The sequence below is a fragment of the Centruroides sculpturatus genome, unplaced genomic scaffold (genome assembly GCF_000671375.1).
Source record: "Centruroides sculpturatus isolate CEXI.00-Female unplaced genomic scaffold, Cexi_2.0 scaffold1273, whole genome shotgun sequence".
Taxonomy (NCBI): Eukaryota; Metazoa; Arthropoda; class Arachnida; order Scorpiones; family Buthidae; genus Centruroides; species Centruroides sculpturatus.
This window is the reverse complement of record NW_019385646.1, coordinates 212,965-230,934: the sequence shown is the minus strand read 5'-3', so window position 1 is coordinate 230,934 and position 17,970 is coordinate 212,965. Positions and strand designations below refer to the sequence as shown.

At 32.7% G+C, this 17,970-nt stretch overlaps 1 protein-coding gene across 1 annotated transcript in view; it reads right to left on the bottom strand.

The window, feature by feature from the left end:
- Positions 1 to 8,144: 8,144 nt before the first annotated feature.
- The window catches only part of LOC111640855 (synaptogyrin-like), a 42,867-nt gene continuing 33,041 nt past the window's right edge, over positions 8,145 to 17,970 (bottom strand). Inside the window, exon 4 of the mRNA XM_023386928.1 lies at positions 8,145 to 10,254. Coding sequence (XP_023242696.1) covers positions 10,030 to 10,254 — 225 coding nt within the window. The 3' untranslated portion in view covers positions 8,145 to 10,029. The remainder of the gene's footprint in view (positions 10,255 to 17,970) is intronic.

Sequence of the window (17,970 nt, the reverse complement as noted above, 5' to 3'; positions counted from 1 at the left end):
AAATATACGCGTTGCTCATAGTCACCCTACTTTAAACCCTTGTCCTCCCGAGACGTATATGAGAATGCCCCGGGAAATCGGACTCCAGCTGTGTTCAAGGTCATCCAGCTGTGTAAATAATGACTCATCGGTGTCAAATTTCGCAGAAAGGCGAGACAAAGGAAAATAAAGTTTGAAGCTTTTTCTTCAAAATTAACGAATTTCTTTCGTTTTTTTTTCAGTTTTAAGTATCTTTTATGTTTAATTACATTAATATCAAAAATTGCTGGGAACTAAAGGTGTTAAAGAAAATTATAAATAAATATAGCTTTGTAAAGAAACGTACATAAAAATAACATAAAATATTCTTTACTTTTTAAATCTTAAAACAATTCACTAGTCAAACAGCTCCCTATGAGTGACGAATGGATGGAATCAGAGTAGGTTGCACGGCACGCCGACTGCCGACCCTCGGACCGGTATCGGCCCAAGGGTGCCGATACCGGTCAATGTCAAATGCCTCTTTTGTCGCATCACTCGTACACCTCAAAAGACGCGACAACGTTGTTGCACATTTTAAACATTTCTCACCATAGTTGTTAAAAATGTAAATATGTTAAATTTAATAGATTGTCCGTCGTTTTTTTTCTAACTAATTCGTTTTAGGACCAGGTGTCCACGGAAATTTCCAAAATATACTTTTCAGTCACTCTCATTGAACTGGAAAAATTTGTCTTTATTACATCTAATATTACGAAGAAATCAGTCTCCACTGTACTCGGCTAGAGATTAGTTCGCTTAAGCTTTTAAGTAAAATGCCGGCTCTTTCAGCAGGGTTTTATGTCCCTAATTCTCTAATCTCTTAATTATTTAACTACTTCTTAAGTAGAAATAAGTCGAAACCGGTTACTTTGTACTTGAATATTTGTAGTCGTGGGAAAAAAGTGGAAAGACAAATTTTTATGATAACGGATACATAAATCGTAAATTTAAAAAGAGTTGGTGACAATGAACATCCTTGTCTTACTCCTTGATTTATTCTTCTATATTCCGAAGTGGCATTGTTGAACTTAAGTTGTATGATATTATTTTCATAAATATTACATATATTTTGAAGTAAAATTTTGTTATGTTTCTGTTTTGTAGGATGTCAAAAAGTTTGGGTCTTTTTATCATATAAAAAGCTTTGGTATAATCTATGAAAGCTAAATGTGTATTCAGATTAAATTCTCTTCGTTTCTCTAGTAATAATTTAATGGAGAAAGCTGAGTCTATACAAGATCTGCCTTTTCGGAATCCATTTTGATATTCCAAAAGAAAATTTTCACCTTGTTTTAATCATTTATTTAACTCTCCATTTACACCATCATCTCCTGTTACTTTTCCATTTTTTGTTTTGGTTAAACTTTCAAACAGTTTTTCCTTTGATAATTCGGTCCTATTTTGATTGTTGCTTTCAAAAATCTTGTATATGTAGGATCTGTCCAGTGTTTGATAATAATTAAGAAACTAGTCTAAAAATTAGTACTAGTACTAAAATTTTTAATATTTTGAAAACATTTGGTCTTATTTTGTAGAGATCTGATTCTAGTTGTGAAATCAATTTTGTCCACGATTGTTGTCGTCTTTTCCTTATTTCTCTTTTTGCAATTGCTCTGCAGCATTTTTTTACTACAGTACTTAAAAATTTTTATATGCTGTGTTTTTTGTAATATTAGTTGTTTGATTTCATTGTTCGTATTTTCAATTTCCTTCTTCCACAGGAATTGACTTTTACTGTGCCCAGAGACTCATTGGCTGCTGCATTTATTATTGTTTTGATATTTTCCCATTCATTTTCTATATCTGTCTTCTGGAATTCTCACCATATGTTGTTCAATTCTTCTAGTATATAACCATTTGATACTATCATCGTATAATTTTACTTTAAATTTTCGTTCTGGTTCATGTCTAACATTTGGTTTATTTTTTTAGCCACCTTGGTGGAATTCTTAATTTTGCTTGTGTTAGGAAGTGATCAGAGGCTACTTCAAATCCTCTGTATGATCTGATATCTAGGAATAATTTTCACATTTTTTCATTAGCAATAAAATAATCAATGATTGACTTGGATTGCTATCGTTGCCAAGTATATTTATATATTTTTATGACTAGCATCCCCGTCGCGGCCTGCCCGCTCTTATATACATATAGAACTTAGAAAATTTGAACTAATTGTTCATTAATTATTTTTGAGTGATCAATGTGTAGTATTGCAGTAGAGTTTTGCAAAATATAAAAAAATAAAATCATAAAACTTCTGAATAAGTTATATTGATGTGAAACCTAAAAAATTCCTCGCTACATGCATTCGATTCTGAGCCGAACGAATTCGTTGCCCTTCCAGTCTTTGCTGTAGAAGTGTAGATTCACATCGTCTACAATTATGAACTGTTTCTTCCTATTCGTATTCTTGCAGCTCTCGGCATTATTTATCAATCAATCTCAAAAATATTTACCAATAACTATTTCGAATATTTCGTACAATTACCTGCAGAAACGATTCGAAAACCTGCTGTTTGTTCTTCATAGCGCACAGGAGAGAAGGAATAGTGTAAAGTGTAACAACTAATCTAGAGAAGGTAGTGTGTAAATGTAAGAGAATAAAAGATGCCTAACAGTCAAGAGACTCTGTCNCCGCGAACGCGACGAAAAAATTTTACTCGTCATAAAACGATAAATAGTTTGTCAAATTTTTATTCATAAAAATGCAGTTTCAACTGCTTTTTATTTTATAAAATCCGTCTTCTTGAGCCACCAGAGCGCCTTTTAAACAATAGCTAGTCTGTTAGCGCTGGTCAGTAGTAGACTAGTAGACCAGATTCAATACAAACGTTTGTTTCATGAAATTTTGATCACGATTTAAATAAAGTATTTATTTTTAGTATTACCGATATGTCATCGGAAAGAAAACGTGTTGTATTATCATTAACAGATAAATTAAAGTATTCGTTTCGATTATCCGGATTTTTCCTTATCCGGACTACCATCCCCAATTAGTCCGGATAATCGAGGTTCCACTGTATTTTGCACAATTACCTGCAAAAACATTCGAAAGCCCGCCATAAGTACTGTACACATACGGCCATCTAGCGTGATGACGTCACTTTTTTAATTCCTCAAAGATTTTCCTAATTAACTAATTATAATTTAATGTCAGTTCTTCAAATATAATAGTAAACTTCAATAATAGACTTTTCTTATAGACAGCGTGTGTCGCCATCTAGTGAAGAGAGAGAGAGAAATAGACAGACAAAAATCCGTTGCAGTTTTATTTAATTAATAAAACATCTGTAGGTTTGATTAATGGTAAACATTCCAGGGATCATAAAGATGCTACAGTTAAAGTTTGGTAACGATTGGTTCAGTAGTTTTCACTGTTAGTGGTTACAAACGAAAAATACGTTGTCTCTTTATATAGTAGTATAGATATAGATAATAAAACGTATTCATTATTTTAAGATTATTATAAACAAAATCAATGAGTCTAATACCATTTCTGCTTCGAATATTCTCTCCAAAGGTTCCAATATTTTTATTTACTGGAGTGTTTCCCACTCTTGCATTCAGATCTCCTGCTATTATGGTGTAATCGTTCTTGTTAACTTTATATAGAAGTCTGTTTTCTTCTCGGCTTTCTTCAGGAGCATATGTACAAATAATGGTTAAATTACCTCTGTTAATTTTTAAGCAGATTTCTATGATTCTCTCTTCACAGTATGTGTAATGAAGGATATTTTCCTTAAGAGATTTATGTACCCAAATCATTATACCTGCTTGGGCATGAGTTTTCTTATTCACTCCACTATAAATAAGTGTATAATTTTTAGTTCCTGACGTGGCAGCTATGTGAATTTTTCCATTCTGGAATAGTCTAATTCTTCCTCTTTCCCATTAATGCCTTTAACATTCCAAGTAACATACCTAATAGTGTTATCTTTTTTCCAATTGTGATTATTCCTTGTTCTTTGCCTTATATCATCATCCATTTTATCCATCCGGTTTCTATTCCGTTGAGACTTGAAAGTAATATTAAAATTCCTCATGTCTGGTTACTAGCCATATGATTAGTAGTCCAGTGGTACGGTTGATCACACGAATATATGTACAGTATTATATAAGCAGAGAAATAGATTTTCTTTACACCGTTTGATTCTTTACGGAATTCTTTACTGTATTTAAGGATTAATTGTATTTATAGTTTTATCATCTATAAATTGAGAAATAATAGAATCACATCATAACGAAACCGGTCGTATATTCACTCTACAGGTGGCCAAACAGGGTACTAGAACCTCCTCTTATTTGTAGTTTCTCCTGCAATAAATGATCCTTTTGTTTTCATTTCGTAATCACTTACTTATATAACCATTACTCACACATGTACAATTTAATTTGATTCTAACTCCTCCTTGGTGTGCTAATTTTTATGGCAATGAGTGTGAATAAAACATGCTTGAAATGAAACTCAATTTTCTTCATTAAATAATTTTTATGCAACAAGTTTGTTTTTGAATGATAAAACATTTTTATTATATCAATTTCTGTGTGTATCCTTGTCTACTTGGAACTTGTTTATTAAATTAAATAGGACTTATTATACTGGTGTAGTTTCCAATTAGCAAATAGAGATCTAAGTCAAAACAAAATAAAGATATTTCTTTTTGACTAACTTATAAGATCTCATCTATTTGCTAACCAGAAATATTTCTAAAGTAACTGAGAGACCACCTACAGTCTGTAGAAAGAGGAAGATCATAAAGGTGGTTTCTTGGTTTCTCTTGTGGAAATTGCATTTGCATGTCGGTTGTTGTGTAAAGGTTTTGTTATTTCTCATGTAGAAAGAAGAAAACACCTACTGGAACTGCAGTTTATTGTTCCATGCTATTGCTGCTTGTGTTGGTCATGATCCCATGACTGTCACAAGAATATGGAATGAATAGGTCCAGGAGGGCCATACAGAATGTATGCAGGATCTAAGTGGCCCTGGTCATTAATGCCTGAGAGGACAGACATCTTGTCCACATGGCCTTGTAGGATCTTACAGCCATGTCACATACCGAGTCAGGAACTTGGGTCATTTTCAGAACAAGTGTGTCTGCACAGTGTGGCAACGTCTGTAGCACAACAAATTAGCAGCATAGCAATTGTTGCTATGGCTTCTCTTGACACTGCAACAGAGACAAGCAATGGTGCATTCAATATGAACACAGCAGTGGCATCACGTCATCTTTTCAGATAAAGTTCTACATACATCATCATGATGGCCATTACTGTGTGTGGAGACACCGAGGGAAACAATCATTACCAGTTTGCATTTGTCAGTCATGTAGCCCAGCACCTGGAGTGATGGGGTGCTTTTGAGTACACATCCCAGTCACCTCTTGTTTGCATAGCCAAATAATTTGGCAGCTGCCATTACATTTCTGATATGTTAAGGCCCGTTGCTGTGTCCTATCTTTGAGGCCTCCATCACACTACCTTTAAAACAGGACCATATACAACTGCACGTTGCCCATGCTGTCCTGACTTTCCTGAATACAGATGGTGTTTGACTGTTGCCCTGGCCCGCACCTTCTCCAGATCTGTCATCAATTGAGAATTGAGAGTCTGGTCGATGATTGCTGAGAAACTGGTATGCCATCCAGTACAACAGATAAACTCTGCCATAGAGTTGAAGCTGCATGGAATGTTGTACCTACCATCCAAACTCTAAGACCTGATACCCAGCTGAATTACAGTTATTGCTACTAGAGGCAGCTGCTCTGGGTACTGATTTCTGCATGCTCTGTACCTCAAATTACCTGTCAATTTAATCATGTCTTCCTCACATTATACTGTATGTGTACAATACATATGATTCTGCTATTTGCTTTCCTTCCTGGGGTAGCATTTATAATGGCCAGCAGTGTATTATATTTGTTAAGACATTTTAGTTTTGAAGTTTTTGTATTGCCTATTCCTCATTTATAGAGCATGGATTCAGATAACACTGTTTCCAAGAGGAAGAAGCTCCCAAAATTTTAAATATTGTTCTAAGATTTGTGTAAAGTAACAATAAGGTATGATTTAAATTTTAAAAAAATGTACTGAATGATGGTAAATTTGATGTTTTGGGGATTTTAGTGAAGAAAGACATGCTATTAATGAAATTAAGCCAGATTATAAATTAACCACTTGTTCCTCGAACTGTTTTTTAGGAAATTTTAATTAAACATAAAAAATACTTAAAACTGAAAAAAACGAAAGAAATGCGTTAATTTTGAAGAAAAAGCTTCAAAGTTTAACTTGTGACAAAGGAAGTTAATCGCCTTTCTGTGAAATTTGACACTGATGAGACATTGTGTTTACAGCTGGATGACCTTGAGAACAGCTGGTGTTGGATTTCCCGGGACATTCTCATAGACATCTCGGGAGGCGAAGGGTTTAAAGTAGGGTGAATACTAGCTGGCCGTATATTTTAAAATACAGTGGTACCTCGGTATACGTCTGCTTTAGAATACGTCCAATTCGGAATACGTCCTGTTTGGACGAAACAAATTTTGCTCGGTATACGACTTTTGTTTGGTATACGACTTAATTCAATTATATGCGCCATCTATGAACAAGTAGCACTATCGGTGTACTACACTAGACTAGACGGTCGCGGTGCTACAGTTTATAACTTTCTTAAATTTCTTCTGATTTTAATTTGTAAGTTCATTCATTTCATTATTTTTATTAATCACGAATTGCAAAAAGGCAACAGAAAAATAAAAAAATGACAATGGAACTGAAAAAAGAGATTGTTGAGAAATATGAAGGTGGCACGCGTGTTCGAGATTTAATTGTTGCATTCCGTATTCCGAGAACGACGATATCGACAATCGTGAAAAATAAAGACATTATTAAATTTGCTAACGTTGCGAAAGGGGTTAAAATCAATTTCTAAACAGAGATCGAAGACATTAGATCGTGTCGAGAAATTGGTTTTGCTTTGGATAACTGAAAAACAGTGCGCTGGCGACAGCGTATCGGAAGAAATTATTTGCGAGAAAGCTAAAGGGATACATGCTGATTTCATGAAAAATCAAGCAGGAACTAGCGAGGAAAGCGAGGTGTTAAAAGCCAGCCATTTTTTTTACATGAGAACGGATTAATCATTTTTACATTACTTCTTATGGAAAAGATTGGTTTGGTATACGTCCTATTTGGTATAAGTCCAAACACCAGGAACGGATTAAGGTCGTATACCGAGGTTCCACTGTATTTTTAAAAAATTACGTTTCTTATTGCGATTTTCGACCCCCAACTTAAACGTATATATAATAAAATCTATTAATTAAAAAAATTAAAAAACTATTAGAGGTCGTTTTTGACATAAGAAACTAGCTTTAAATAACTTTACCGAAATAAAATCCATGATTTTGATTTAAAAAATTCACATTAAAAAACAATTAAGCGTTAATCGCGCATCATTAAAGGTAGATTAAAATCGCGATAAAATTTTTTCGCGCGAGAAAAAACATTTGGAGACTTAAAAATCATCCAAAAAATGTTTTTGGTGTCCAAACGACTGTTTGTTTTGTAACGCTATGTAACTTGCCCGAGTTATCTCGGGTTCGGACGGTAAGAATTTATGAATAGTTTTAACAGAAGTTTTTTTAATTTGAAAGTTTTTAAAATGAAAAATATAAAATTCACTTCTGCCATACAGTAATACCCCGAACTTACGCGATAGGTGGGACCAAGCAATAACCGCGTAAGTCGGGGTATAATTTCGCAATTTGTGTAAAATCCAAGTCGGATGTATGTAAGCTAATAAATGTTCTCGTTAATCTTTTCTCGTCATTTGATTCGTTCATGGTTACAAGAAATCACCATATAGAGTCTCTCAAGTCTCCGTAGATATAACAAACACAGAAATAAATTGTAGCTATGTGTCGATTCCGCGCGACACGTCCGAACATGTAAGCTGAACAATAGTGTGGGGGGGAGTGAGTAATCGAGAGTTGCGTGGTGTTCAAACAAAAGACGAATCGACGAGATTTGAAAATCGCGTAACTCCGAGTTCGCGTAAGTCGAGGTATCACTGTATTAACTTAAATATCTTGTTTATTTACAAAGAACAAAATATAGATCACAACTTTTACTATATAGATCACATTTATTTCTGACTAGTATTCATACATCACAGAAGATTAAGTACAATACATGACTAAAGAAATGTGGCCTCCAAATCTATACATATATGAGGCTTCAAAATCTTACAATGATTAAACTTTCCGGCAACCACTCATTTTTCTTTTTGTTATTGACTGTGTCAGATGTGATTTTCAACATCAACTACAAATTTACCTACTATACTTTGTACATCACTATGTGAATAAAGAGAGAACATTTTCAACTGGTTACAACATATCTAGATCATTTGTACAATCTGATAATTTTAACATAATTTTGGACTTCAATGAAACATGCTGATTCTACACTGAACTCAGCAAAGTCTAGTCAGAACAACTATAGCATTCCTTGATAAATTGTAAAACGGGTTCACTGGTAACAAGGGAAACTTATTGCTCTCAGAATAATTTAAGAACTAACCAGAAATAATATTTCGAACTCACAAGAATCAAGCATGATGCCTTGGGAAGATGACTGTCACATGCTATATTCTTAATGTCAATGATGATTAATGAAAAAAAAATATTTCTAAAGTAACTGTAAAGTAATGAAAGAAAATAAAGATCAGTTAATCTTCCTATAATTTTTAAATGTTAAAAGCTGATAATAAATACATATATAGAAAATTGTGAAATACAATTGGCCAAAACGTTGAAAAATCCATTATAGTTTCTACACTTGAATAAGACATAACACTCAAGTACACAATATAATATTGCGTATTTGACAATAAGAACCATTTAGTTTTCACCCGTATCAAACAAAACTCACAATTTGAAAAGCAATAACTAGAATTTTTAAAGTAAAAAAGTTTTGAAAAAAATAATTTTAATTAATAATTTAACTAAATAAAATGTAAATATCAACTATTAAACAAATTCACAAAAGAACTAGTTCTAAACATAAATAAAAATAAATAAATAAATGCAAAAAATAGAAGTCATTATGAGATAAATTTTTATAAATTCACAGTTCTAGTGACTATGAAATAATACCAAATAAAAACTATAATACTGATTAAATGTGCATTTGATAAAACAAACTATATCTAAACATTTATTTCAGATTTTTAACAAATTATCACACGACACAGGAGGAAAAAAAAATTTAATTCTACAATGAAGTAAACATTTCACTAACCTTTTATAAAAAAATTTTTAACTTAACAATATCTATAATAAAAATAATCGTTTCTCAATATATAATTTTCGATCTTTGACTTCAACCGCAATGGGGAAATAAATGCGTACAAACTCTTAAACATTTGATCATTCTAATATACAATATATTTTCTCCTTAACAATTTTTAATTGCAGATATTCACAAGTGAAAAGATATTAGGATTAATATTTGCTGACATGTAACGTGTAATGGATGTATTTACAATGAGAATCGACATTTTAGTCCATATTCCAGCATGGCAATAATCGTCACACAAAAAGCATTACCTATTAATGACCTAATAAATCTTGCCTATTTGCAATACTTAATCCCCTAATTTACAATATATGTTACGTAATTTTCTCTTTTGATATTTAGTAAAATGCATTTTTTAAATGACATAGAAATCCAATCTCTTTTGTAATGCATAAACAATTCAGTTACGAAATTTATAGCTAATATCTTTGATAATGGGCATACTGTTTGCTTTAACAGAAAAACGCATTTATTCTTTTACCCGAAAAATTGATTTCATTCCAGAATATAATTTCGAGCACAAGTGTAAACTTCAACTTCTGAAAATCATCACATATACCACAAATAACTTCACTCCATATATTAACTGTTACATAAAAGATATCATTTGCTATCTGTAGCCACCTACATTAACTTAGGTGTCTCCTACATTTAATAAGCGGGTTGTTGGAAATTAGGAGCACCTGTCTGCATTTTTTCTATCTGACCACCAGAGAATGGGGGTTCGTGATATGCCTCATTCATTTCTGGTCCTTCTGGATAAGTTGTATAAGGTACGCCACCAGGAACTTCATGTGGCTCTGCTTCATATGACGGGGCAAAGGCTGAATCGGCACCCTGTCGATAACGTTGAAAAGCAAAGAAAGAGCAGGCAGCCTGTAGGAATATTTGGTCATATAAATTTTTAAAATAAAATAAAAATTGTTATTTTTTTACTTATAAATACAGATTTTATATAGAAATCAAGTATAAAATAAATAAAATGACACTTGTACTTTATGTAAAATTTAAAATAAGGTCCTACAAAACTTTGTGATGTATTAATTCCAGTCAAATTTCAATTTTAATGAAGTTATTGTAATAGTTGTTGTATTCATAATAAAATAAGAAAAAATCATATGAAAGCAATCAGTTTTAATAAGATCAAAACTTTTGAAAGAAAACAAGCACACCTACACATGTTCATGTAAACAATAGAGAATAAATGCTGTTTAAGCAAGCATAAAATTAGATATAACTATGAACAGCTATATTAGACATCACCTAATTTTTGATTTGAACTCAAATAGTGATTAACTTCTCAAATCAGTTTGATAATTTGTAAGATCCTACTTTAAAATTTACAAAAAGTTCAGCTGAGAAGAGTAAAGCATATTGCATATGTTCTCTATTCAATCTGTCTTTTTACATGATATCAAATATCATGATTTTACTATCATATTTACAACACAAGTGTTGTTTCCAAGCTGGTTTTATTGGTTGATTGACAAGATAAATATTTCCTCACCAGAAAAAATAATATTTTTTTTGTAAATTTTATTTTATGATTATTATTTTCAAAGAGCCAAAAAATAGATAGGAAAGTTTCATATTGAGTATTATATTAGGAATACTGTTCTACTGTCATTAACTGTTCAGCCATCCAGACATCTAATTTGTGTAGTTGCAGCAGTAAATAGCACATGATCCTCAGAGTGCCACCATAAGTCAGTTTGACAGATCTCAAGTCCAGTGAAATTTGTGATTGTGGAGAGCTACTTCAGTACAAGTGCCCAACAGTCCCCTAGCAACTATACTAGTCACAGCCTCAAGTTTTCAATCTGTGCCATCTCCACTGCCAGTGTCAAGCCAGCACCTTGTGCAGGACTATCTATACATTACCAACAATATGTTTCAATGGTGGGTCTGATTTTAATGTTACATCGTTTATACAGGACCTGGAGGAACATTTCAACTCAGGTACTGGATACTGGTACCAAGTAGGGTTTCTCATTTACCGATCTTTTGCTTGTCCTGGGATTCTGAAATAAAAGTGAACTGTTTCCCGGGACAGAATTAATTATTTTTAAGGTATACAAAATATCTTGAAATTAAATGATATAATTATTTTTCATTTTTTAAAGTAATTTTAAAGTTCTGTATCATCCAAAATCATATTAATAATGCTGTGTAAGATATATAATAAAAATTACCTTTGAATTACGTAGAAATTTTCACAAATAGAAAAAAATTTATTAAAGTTTGTTAGAAACTGCATACAACAACAAAAATGCTTTGAATTGAGTTAAAAATTAAAAATTGAACTTAGATCAAACTTATAACTTAAAGGTAATTTTCGTTTTTTAAATAAAATATAATACAAAATATTGTAAACTTTTATAAGATTTTAAAAAGCAAAGATGATCAATACTCCGATCACTCACTCTAATTCTTATTTTCGTAATGAAAAGTCTTGCTACCCTTTCCGATTCAATTGATGTGATTGGAATTGTGTTTAATGCATTTAAGAGAAGACAGATATTATGTGCTTTTCACCTGTAGCCTGGAAGATTTCGAGTTTGTTTTCAAGATTGTAGTACTTTCTTTTGCTCTCTAGTATTTTTGATTTGTCTACCTCGGCTGCTTTAATAGCGGCATCAAGCTCAATAATTTGGCAATTCGTTTGGCTTTAATAATCAAGTTTATGAAGAAAAACTTCATATTTGCAGACTTTATACTCATTTGTATCTTTGTCCAATTTGCACAATCTGGCGTTACGCATTTATTGAAGCTACTGGGCATGGTTAAAAATTAAGACAGCGTAAGCACAATTATTCCATATATTACAGGTTCTGACAAGTAAAGAATTTTCAGAGTCCTGCCACAAATAAGCTATGTATTGATTATCGACCATTTGTGACATGCCGTAAAGAGCAAAAATTTTAAAAAAACTAATAGGTAGGTTTAAAATTAATAAATTACAAATGTATTCTGACAGTAAATGAGATAATTATACTTTCTATTTGCAAAATTTCTTAACCTTAACACAAAATAAGAAAAAAAGTGAATTTTTAAGAAATTTGCGGGATTTCCCGGGTTAAAAAAACAACCAGGATCCTGGAATCCCGTTTGTACCAAGTATCCAGTACCTGATGGTCCAGATTGCAACTGCCTGTTTGGATGATGCCCCTGCAAAATAGTGAAGCAGCAAGGGATGAAAATGCATAGATAATCATTGAAGTTTTTCCTCAGACATCTCTTCATGAATTATACTCACCCTTAACCAACGAAATCATTAGCCAAGGAGTCGTTTAGTCAAAAAGAAGTGGAGACTCATCTGGGACACTGTCCAGCTATAATGCATTTGGAGAGTTTTCAATGGACAAGGAGGTAATCAGATTGTAACAAATTCTGTCTGTTACATGAACAGCAACAAGTTTGAACACATTTTACAAAAAGTCTTGCATGATTAGTGCATAATGTGATATATTGTTTTATTCATAGTGGAATGAACAATATTTGCAAATTCTGAAATGTGTACATTGTTCCAATTTTGTTTTTTGCTATATCAAAGATAGAAGTGACAAACATATTCAAGTGAATAAGCTAGAATTATTCAAAGTGTCTATAGAAATGCTATTTTGAGTGAACAGATGTGTTGAGATGGTTTGCGAAGTTTTGAAAATGGTGACATCAGTTTGAAAGATAACAAGCATACCATGCAGCCCTCTGATTTTGATATAAAGGCCCTGAAAACACTGATGGAAAATAAACCCTCCACAACATTACAAGAATAGGATCAAGTTATATGACCATCCATCAACATTTGAAACAGCTGAGAAAAGGGCAGAAGTTGGAAAAATGAGTGTTGCATGATCTATCACCAGAACAACTTTATTATCACATGTGCATTTCATTGTACTCTCCTTATCTCTGAGCTCTGTTTTTGTATCAAATCATTATTGTAGATGAAAAATCCAGCAATGAGTTGATTAACTTTCTGGTAACATTTAAAACTGCATAATCTGTTATTAAAAATTTTGTAATAAAATATCATATGAAATGGCACAAAGCTTAATTCTGAGGATAAGAATGGGTTTTATAAAAAATTTAAATGCTAAAACAAGTAAATCATCATTAAGTCTGACCCTACTCGTGATATGACACACAATCCCCCTTTATCTCCCCATCCCATCAACCTTTAACCACAAAAATTTAATAGCATAAATCCCCCTAGTACAAAAATCTCCTTTCAAAATTTCAGAAATTTTTGACAAAAAACACAGGAGTTAATAAGCTTCAAAGAGGGTGAACAAAAATTGTGCCCCCCACACACGCAAACAAATATGCATACATACATACATACATAAAAATAAAACCCCAAATTTTTTTCACATTTCTTGACGTTTCTAGGTCCTGAGTCCAAAAATGTAAGAATCTTAAGGGGAGTAATATTTGACTGATTGCCCTCTGTTATATTTAATAGAGCTGGAAAAGTAAAATGGATAAAATATAAGAATATTAAACATTCTCATCAGTAGCTCAGTCTTGGAGATAAAGCAGTACATCAGTCAAAAGCTAGTCTTCATCCAATGAATACATTGCTCAGTGTTTACTGGAATAAAAGGTGTGATACATTCTGAGCTACTGGAAAGAAATGAAATCACCACAGTTGAAGGTTACTGTCAACAATTTGACTGTTTGGTGAAAGCCTTGTGAGAAAAGCATCCAGCACTAGCCAAGATAAGAGCTGTGCATGGACAGACATTATCACCTCTAAAATATTGGAGGAAATTGGCTGGAAAAAAAATGATACATCTCCATTTTCCCAAACCTTCAGATTACCATTTATTTCAGAGTTTGCAAAATTATCTTGATGCAAAGAACTTCAATTTTTTTGGAAGGAATTTATGTTAAAACCTGAAATTTGCCATTTCTCAGATGCCACCAGCCTTACAGGAATTTTGCCATTTGTCTCTGGATACCATAAGCCATGTGACATCAACTTCCAGAAACAAAGATAACAACTTTGAGCTGAGACAGAAATGTAACATAAATCTATTTTATTTATTGATGAAATAAGTATTACAGAAATATCAGAACTAGAGTTGCTCCCAGCAGGAAATACATAAATTCTAACTGTATGATAAATATGTAAATGAGGTAGGTGACAGTTGTAAAAAGTTTGGGCATGAAAAACTACATATGGTTTTAAAGACCAAGAAGAAAACAATAGTATTGACAGCATGTTCAACATGATTTAATATAATAATTATGTTCAAAGGAATATACAGTATGTCAAAAGAGGGTGTTTTTGTAAAAGGTGCATATTGTCTGAAGACATGGTTGTACAAAAAATGCACAATATTTACTACAAACAATCCTAAATATCATGTCAGTAAGGGATATGGCCACCATGAAGTGCTACGCAACTTTGTAAACGATGTGGCATACTCAGAACAACATGATCCAGGAGCTGTTGAGGCAAGCTGTCCCATTCCTCTTTCATTGCACAGATGAGGGTCTCCTTGTTAATCAGTGGATATTGTTGACCAGCAATGTCTCTCCAAGGCATCCCATACATTTTCAATTGGATTCGGGTCAGGAGAATGTGCTGGCCAGACTATGCAATGAATATCCTCGCTGTCTACAACTTGAGTGCAATGACAAGGCACGTTATCATCCATAAAATGAAACTTTTCACCAACAGCACCTCAGAAAAACTGAGAAGTTCTTCAATGTATTGTTGGCCAGTCATGGTCCCTCGGCCAACCACATCCATACGGCCATTGACCATGATGCCTGCCCACACCATGATACTGCAAGTCAGATATTGTTTCCTTTCCTGAATATTTTTGGGATGATAAGCACTGCTAACCTCCCGCCATATCAGCTGCCATCTAGAATCAGATGATAGACTGAATCTACTCTCATCTGAGAAGAGCATGGTAGTCAAGTCATCATTAGTCCAACTGCAATGCAAATGGGTGCTTTGGTGAACTCTCAAGAGGTCTTCGGACATATAGTCCTTTCTTTCGCAAACATCTTGCAACATTTTTACGGGATATCTTAGTTCCTGTGGTTGCCTGTAAATGACTTGCCGATTCACCAGCTGTGCTGCATCGATTCCTTTTTGCTGAAAGAACAATATACTGATCCTCCCCTCCCTTCCAGCTTTTCGATTATTCTAGCATGAGTAAAATGAGAAAAAATGATGCCTGGAAGACATGTTCATAATTTTATTATTGTAACTTCACTCCTTCCCGTTCAAATTTCACATCCAATGAAAACTGACTGCACATGCAGATTGCCTGAAATCTTTTATCTGTAATGTCACATGACCAACATGTGCGGCACTTAAACATTTGCATAAGTTTTACATAACAAAGTACATCACAATTTCAAGCATATATCAACAGGCTGCTGTGGTTCAATTTCTAACTGTAATTGTTGACAAGACTATGTCTTGTTTATAAAATCGTACTGCCATTTTATGTTACCAGCATAGAGGTATGAAGGAGTACATGTTGAGAGTTGATATTTGGCACAGTGTATTAGGTGCCCAAATCATTTGTGCATAAAAAAAATCTAGACTTGTAGGTAGTCAGGGTACCGAGAATCGAGTCAAAATAAAATACAAAATGGCGACCCTCTTCTACAAACAGGCAAAACAGGCACCTCACCCCACTGAAGTCAGGTGGGGGAGAGTACCATACATAGTCATTCTAAGAAGTGAACTCTGACTTTAGGACTGCACAAGTAGTTTCTTTTATGTTAAATAAAATTTGTAATCTGATTTTATAAATTTGGGAGTGCTTCAAATATGACGTTAAAACGGTTTTACGTCGTTACAAGTGGGGTTTTTTAACATTATCTAGTATAGTAAAATTGTGAGACCAATAAAAATTTGACTTTATATTAGGATTGTTGTTACATCTGATGACTTTATAATGGGTTAAACTGTATATTGTTTGGGCAAAATAAAAAAATAATTTCAGACGATACAATAGCCACGATTATTTTTTTCAAAAATGGGAAATTTTCGTTACACATCAACAAAAATTCAACCTGGGCCAACACGCAATGGAGAGAAATTTCAAAATTGGATAGGTTAATTTCATCGAAAATACATTGTGAGCAATGTCATGGTCATGGCCGGTGAAGTTTGAATGTTCGCGCCCAAAGCAGCGATACCAAAGAATATTGGAGAATGAAAACAAGACCCACCTTGACATCAAAGTGATTCTGCTTAGTAGTGAGTCTCCGAGACATAGTCTTGTCTCGAATATGGTTTTGCCATTTTACTTGTTGAAAATAGCATTCATCCTTAGGTTTTGTCCACCAGCGTATATGTATTTATTACTAACCATTGTGTTTTATATACATCTAAATTCCAAAAATAGGTTATCATTATTATTAATTTTATTAAATAATCCCTTGACTTATACTGCTGTTGATTACTCACTGTGTAAATAGATTTTTTCTTTCAAAAAAAAAAATTTTTTTTTTGGCTACAGAGATCAGATCTGCCCTCTCTCATGGATCTTGAGGTAGAGTTTGGCCTCTGGGAGTGGATTTGCAATAAAACCAAACTTTACAAGAGAACTTCCTATTTCATTATTTTTCACTTTCAATGAGTGAGAAAAGTGTTCATGGTTTTGTAAAAATGCTTTAAAACAGCAGAAAACTTGAAAGAGCATGATCAAATTCAAACAGTGTTATTTGTTCAAGAGATTACTGTAATTTGAAATGAGGTATCTGATAAAATTTGAATGTGATGGCATGTAAAGAAACAAGTTAAATATTTAGTTAAAGAGAGAGAGACTGACATGGTGGTACTTCAATATCACAAATGGATGGTAAAATTGGATTACTTATTAAAATTTTATAAGTTACTAAAATTATTATGAAGTGAAAAATAATTCAATATATTATATATTAAACAGAAAAACAACAATAAATCAAAAGTTTGTAAAAAGTACAGAGGACTTGTTTGGAAAGTATACTTTAGCTGTCATCCTAACATATTTCTAACCATAAATAGCAAATTCTTTAACTATTTTAAGAATTTGAATGTAACACTAAATCTAATATAAAATATTCAGAGATAATCAAAATTTAGTTGTTAATAAAAGGTAAGAACTGTCTATCAGTGTTACAGAAACAAATGTTTAAATCACAAGTACTTTAGACAGTATATAACCGTCCTCCTCAGACAAACAATGGAGAACAGAATGCTAGAAATCTAGAGAGAACACTTTCAAATTATTTCTTTCACATGAACATGGAACATAAATTACAAATATAAAATTACAAAAATTATATGTTATTTTGAAAATAAGTATGATACACAATGACTATTACTAAGAAAAATAACAATTAATATACAAATAAATAATTAATAACAAATTAAACAAAAACAAATACACCAGAGTGCCACTAATATTGCAATATTTTATCGTACATTATGCAACTTACAATTTTAGAAGATTAAATAGTGCTATCCACAGCTTTGGTAGATAAGGTATGGAGAGTTGCATGGCAACATTGATGTAATGAAAAGGTATTTTTTTTATTATATAATTTTTGTTTTATGCTTCTTCTTGTATAAAT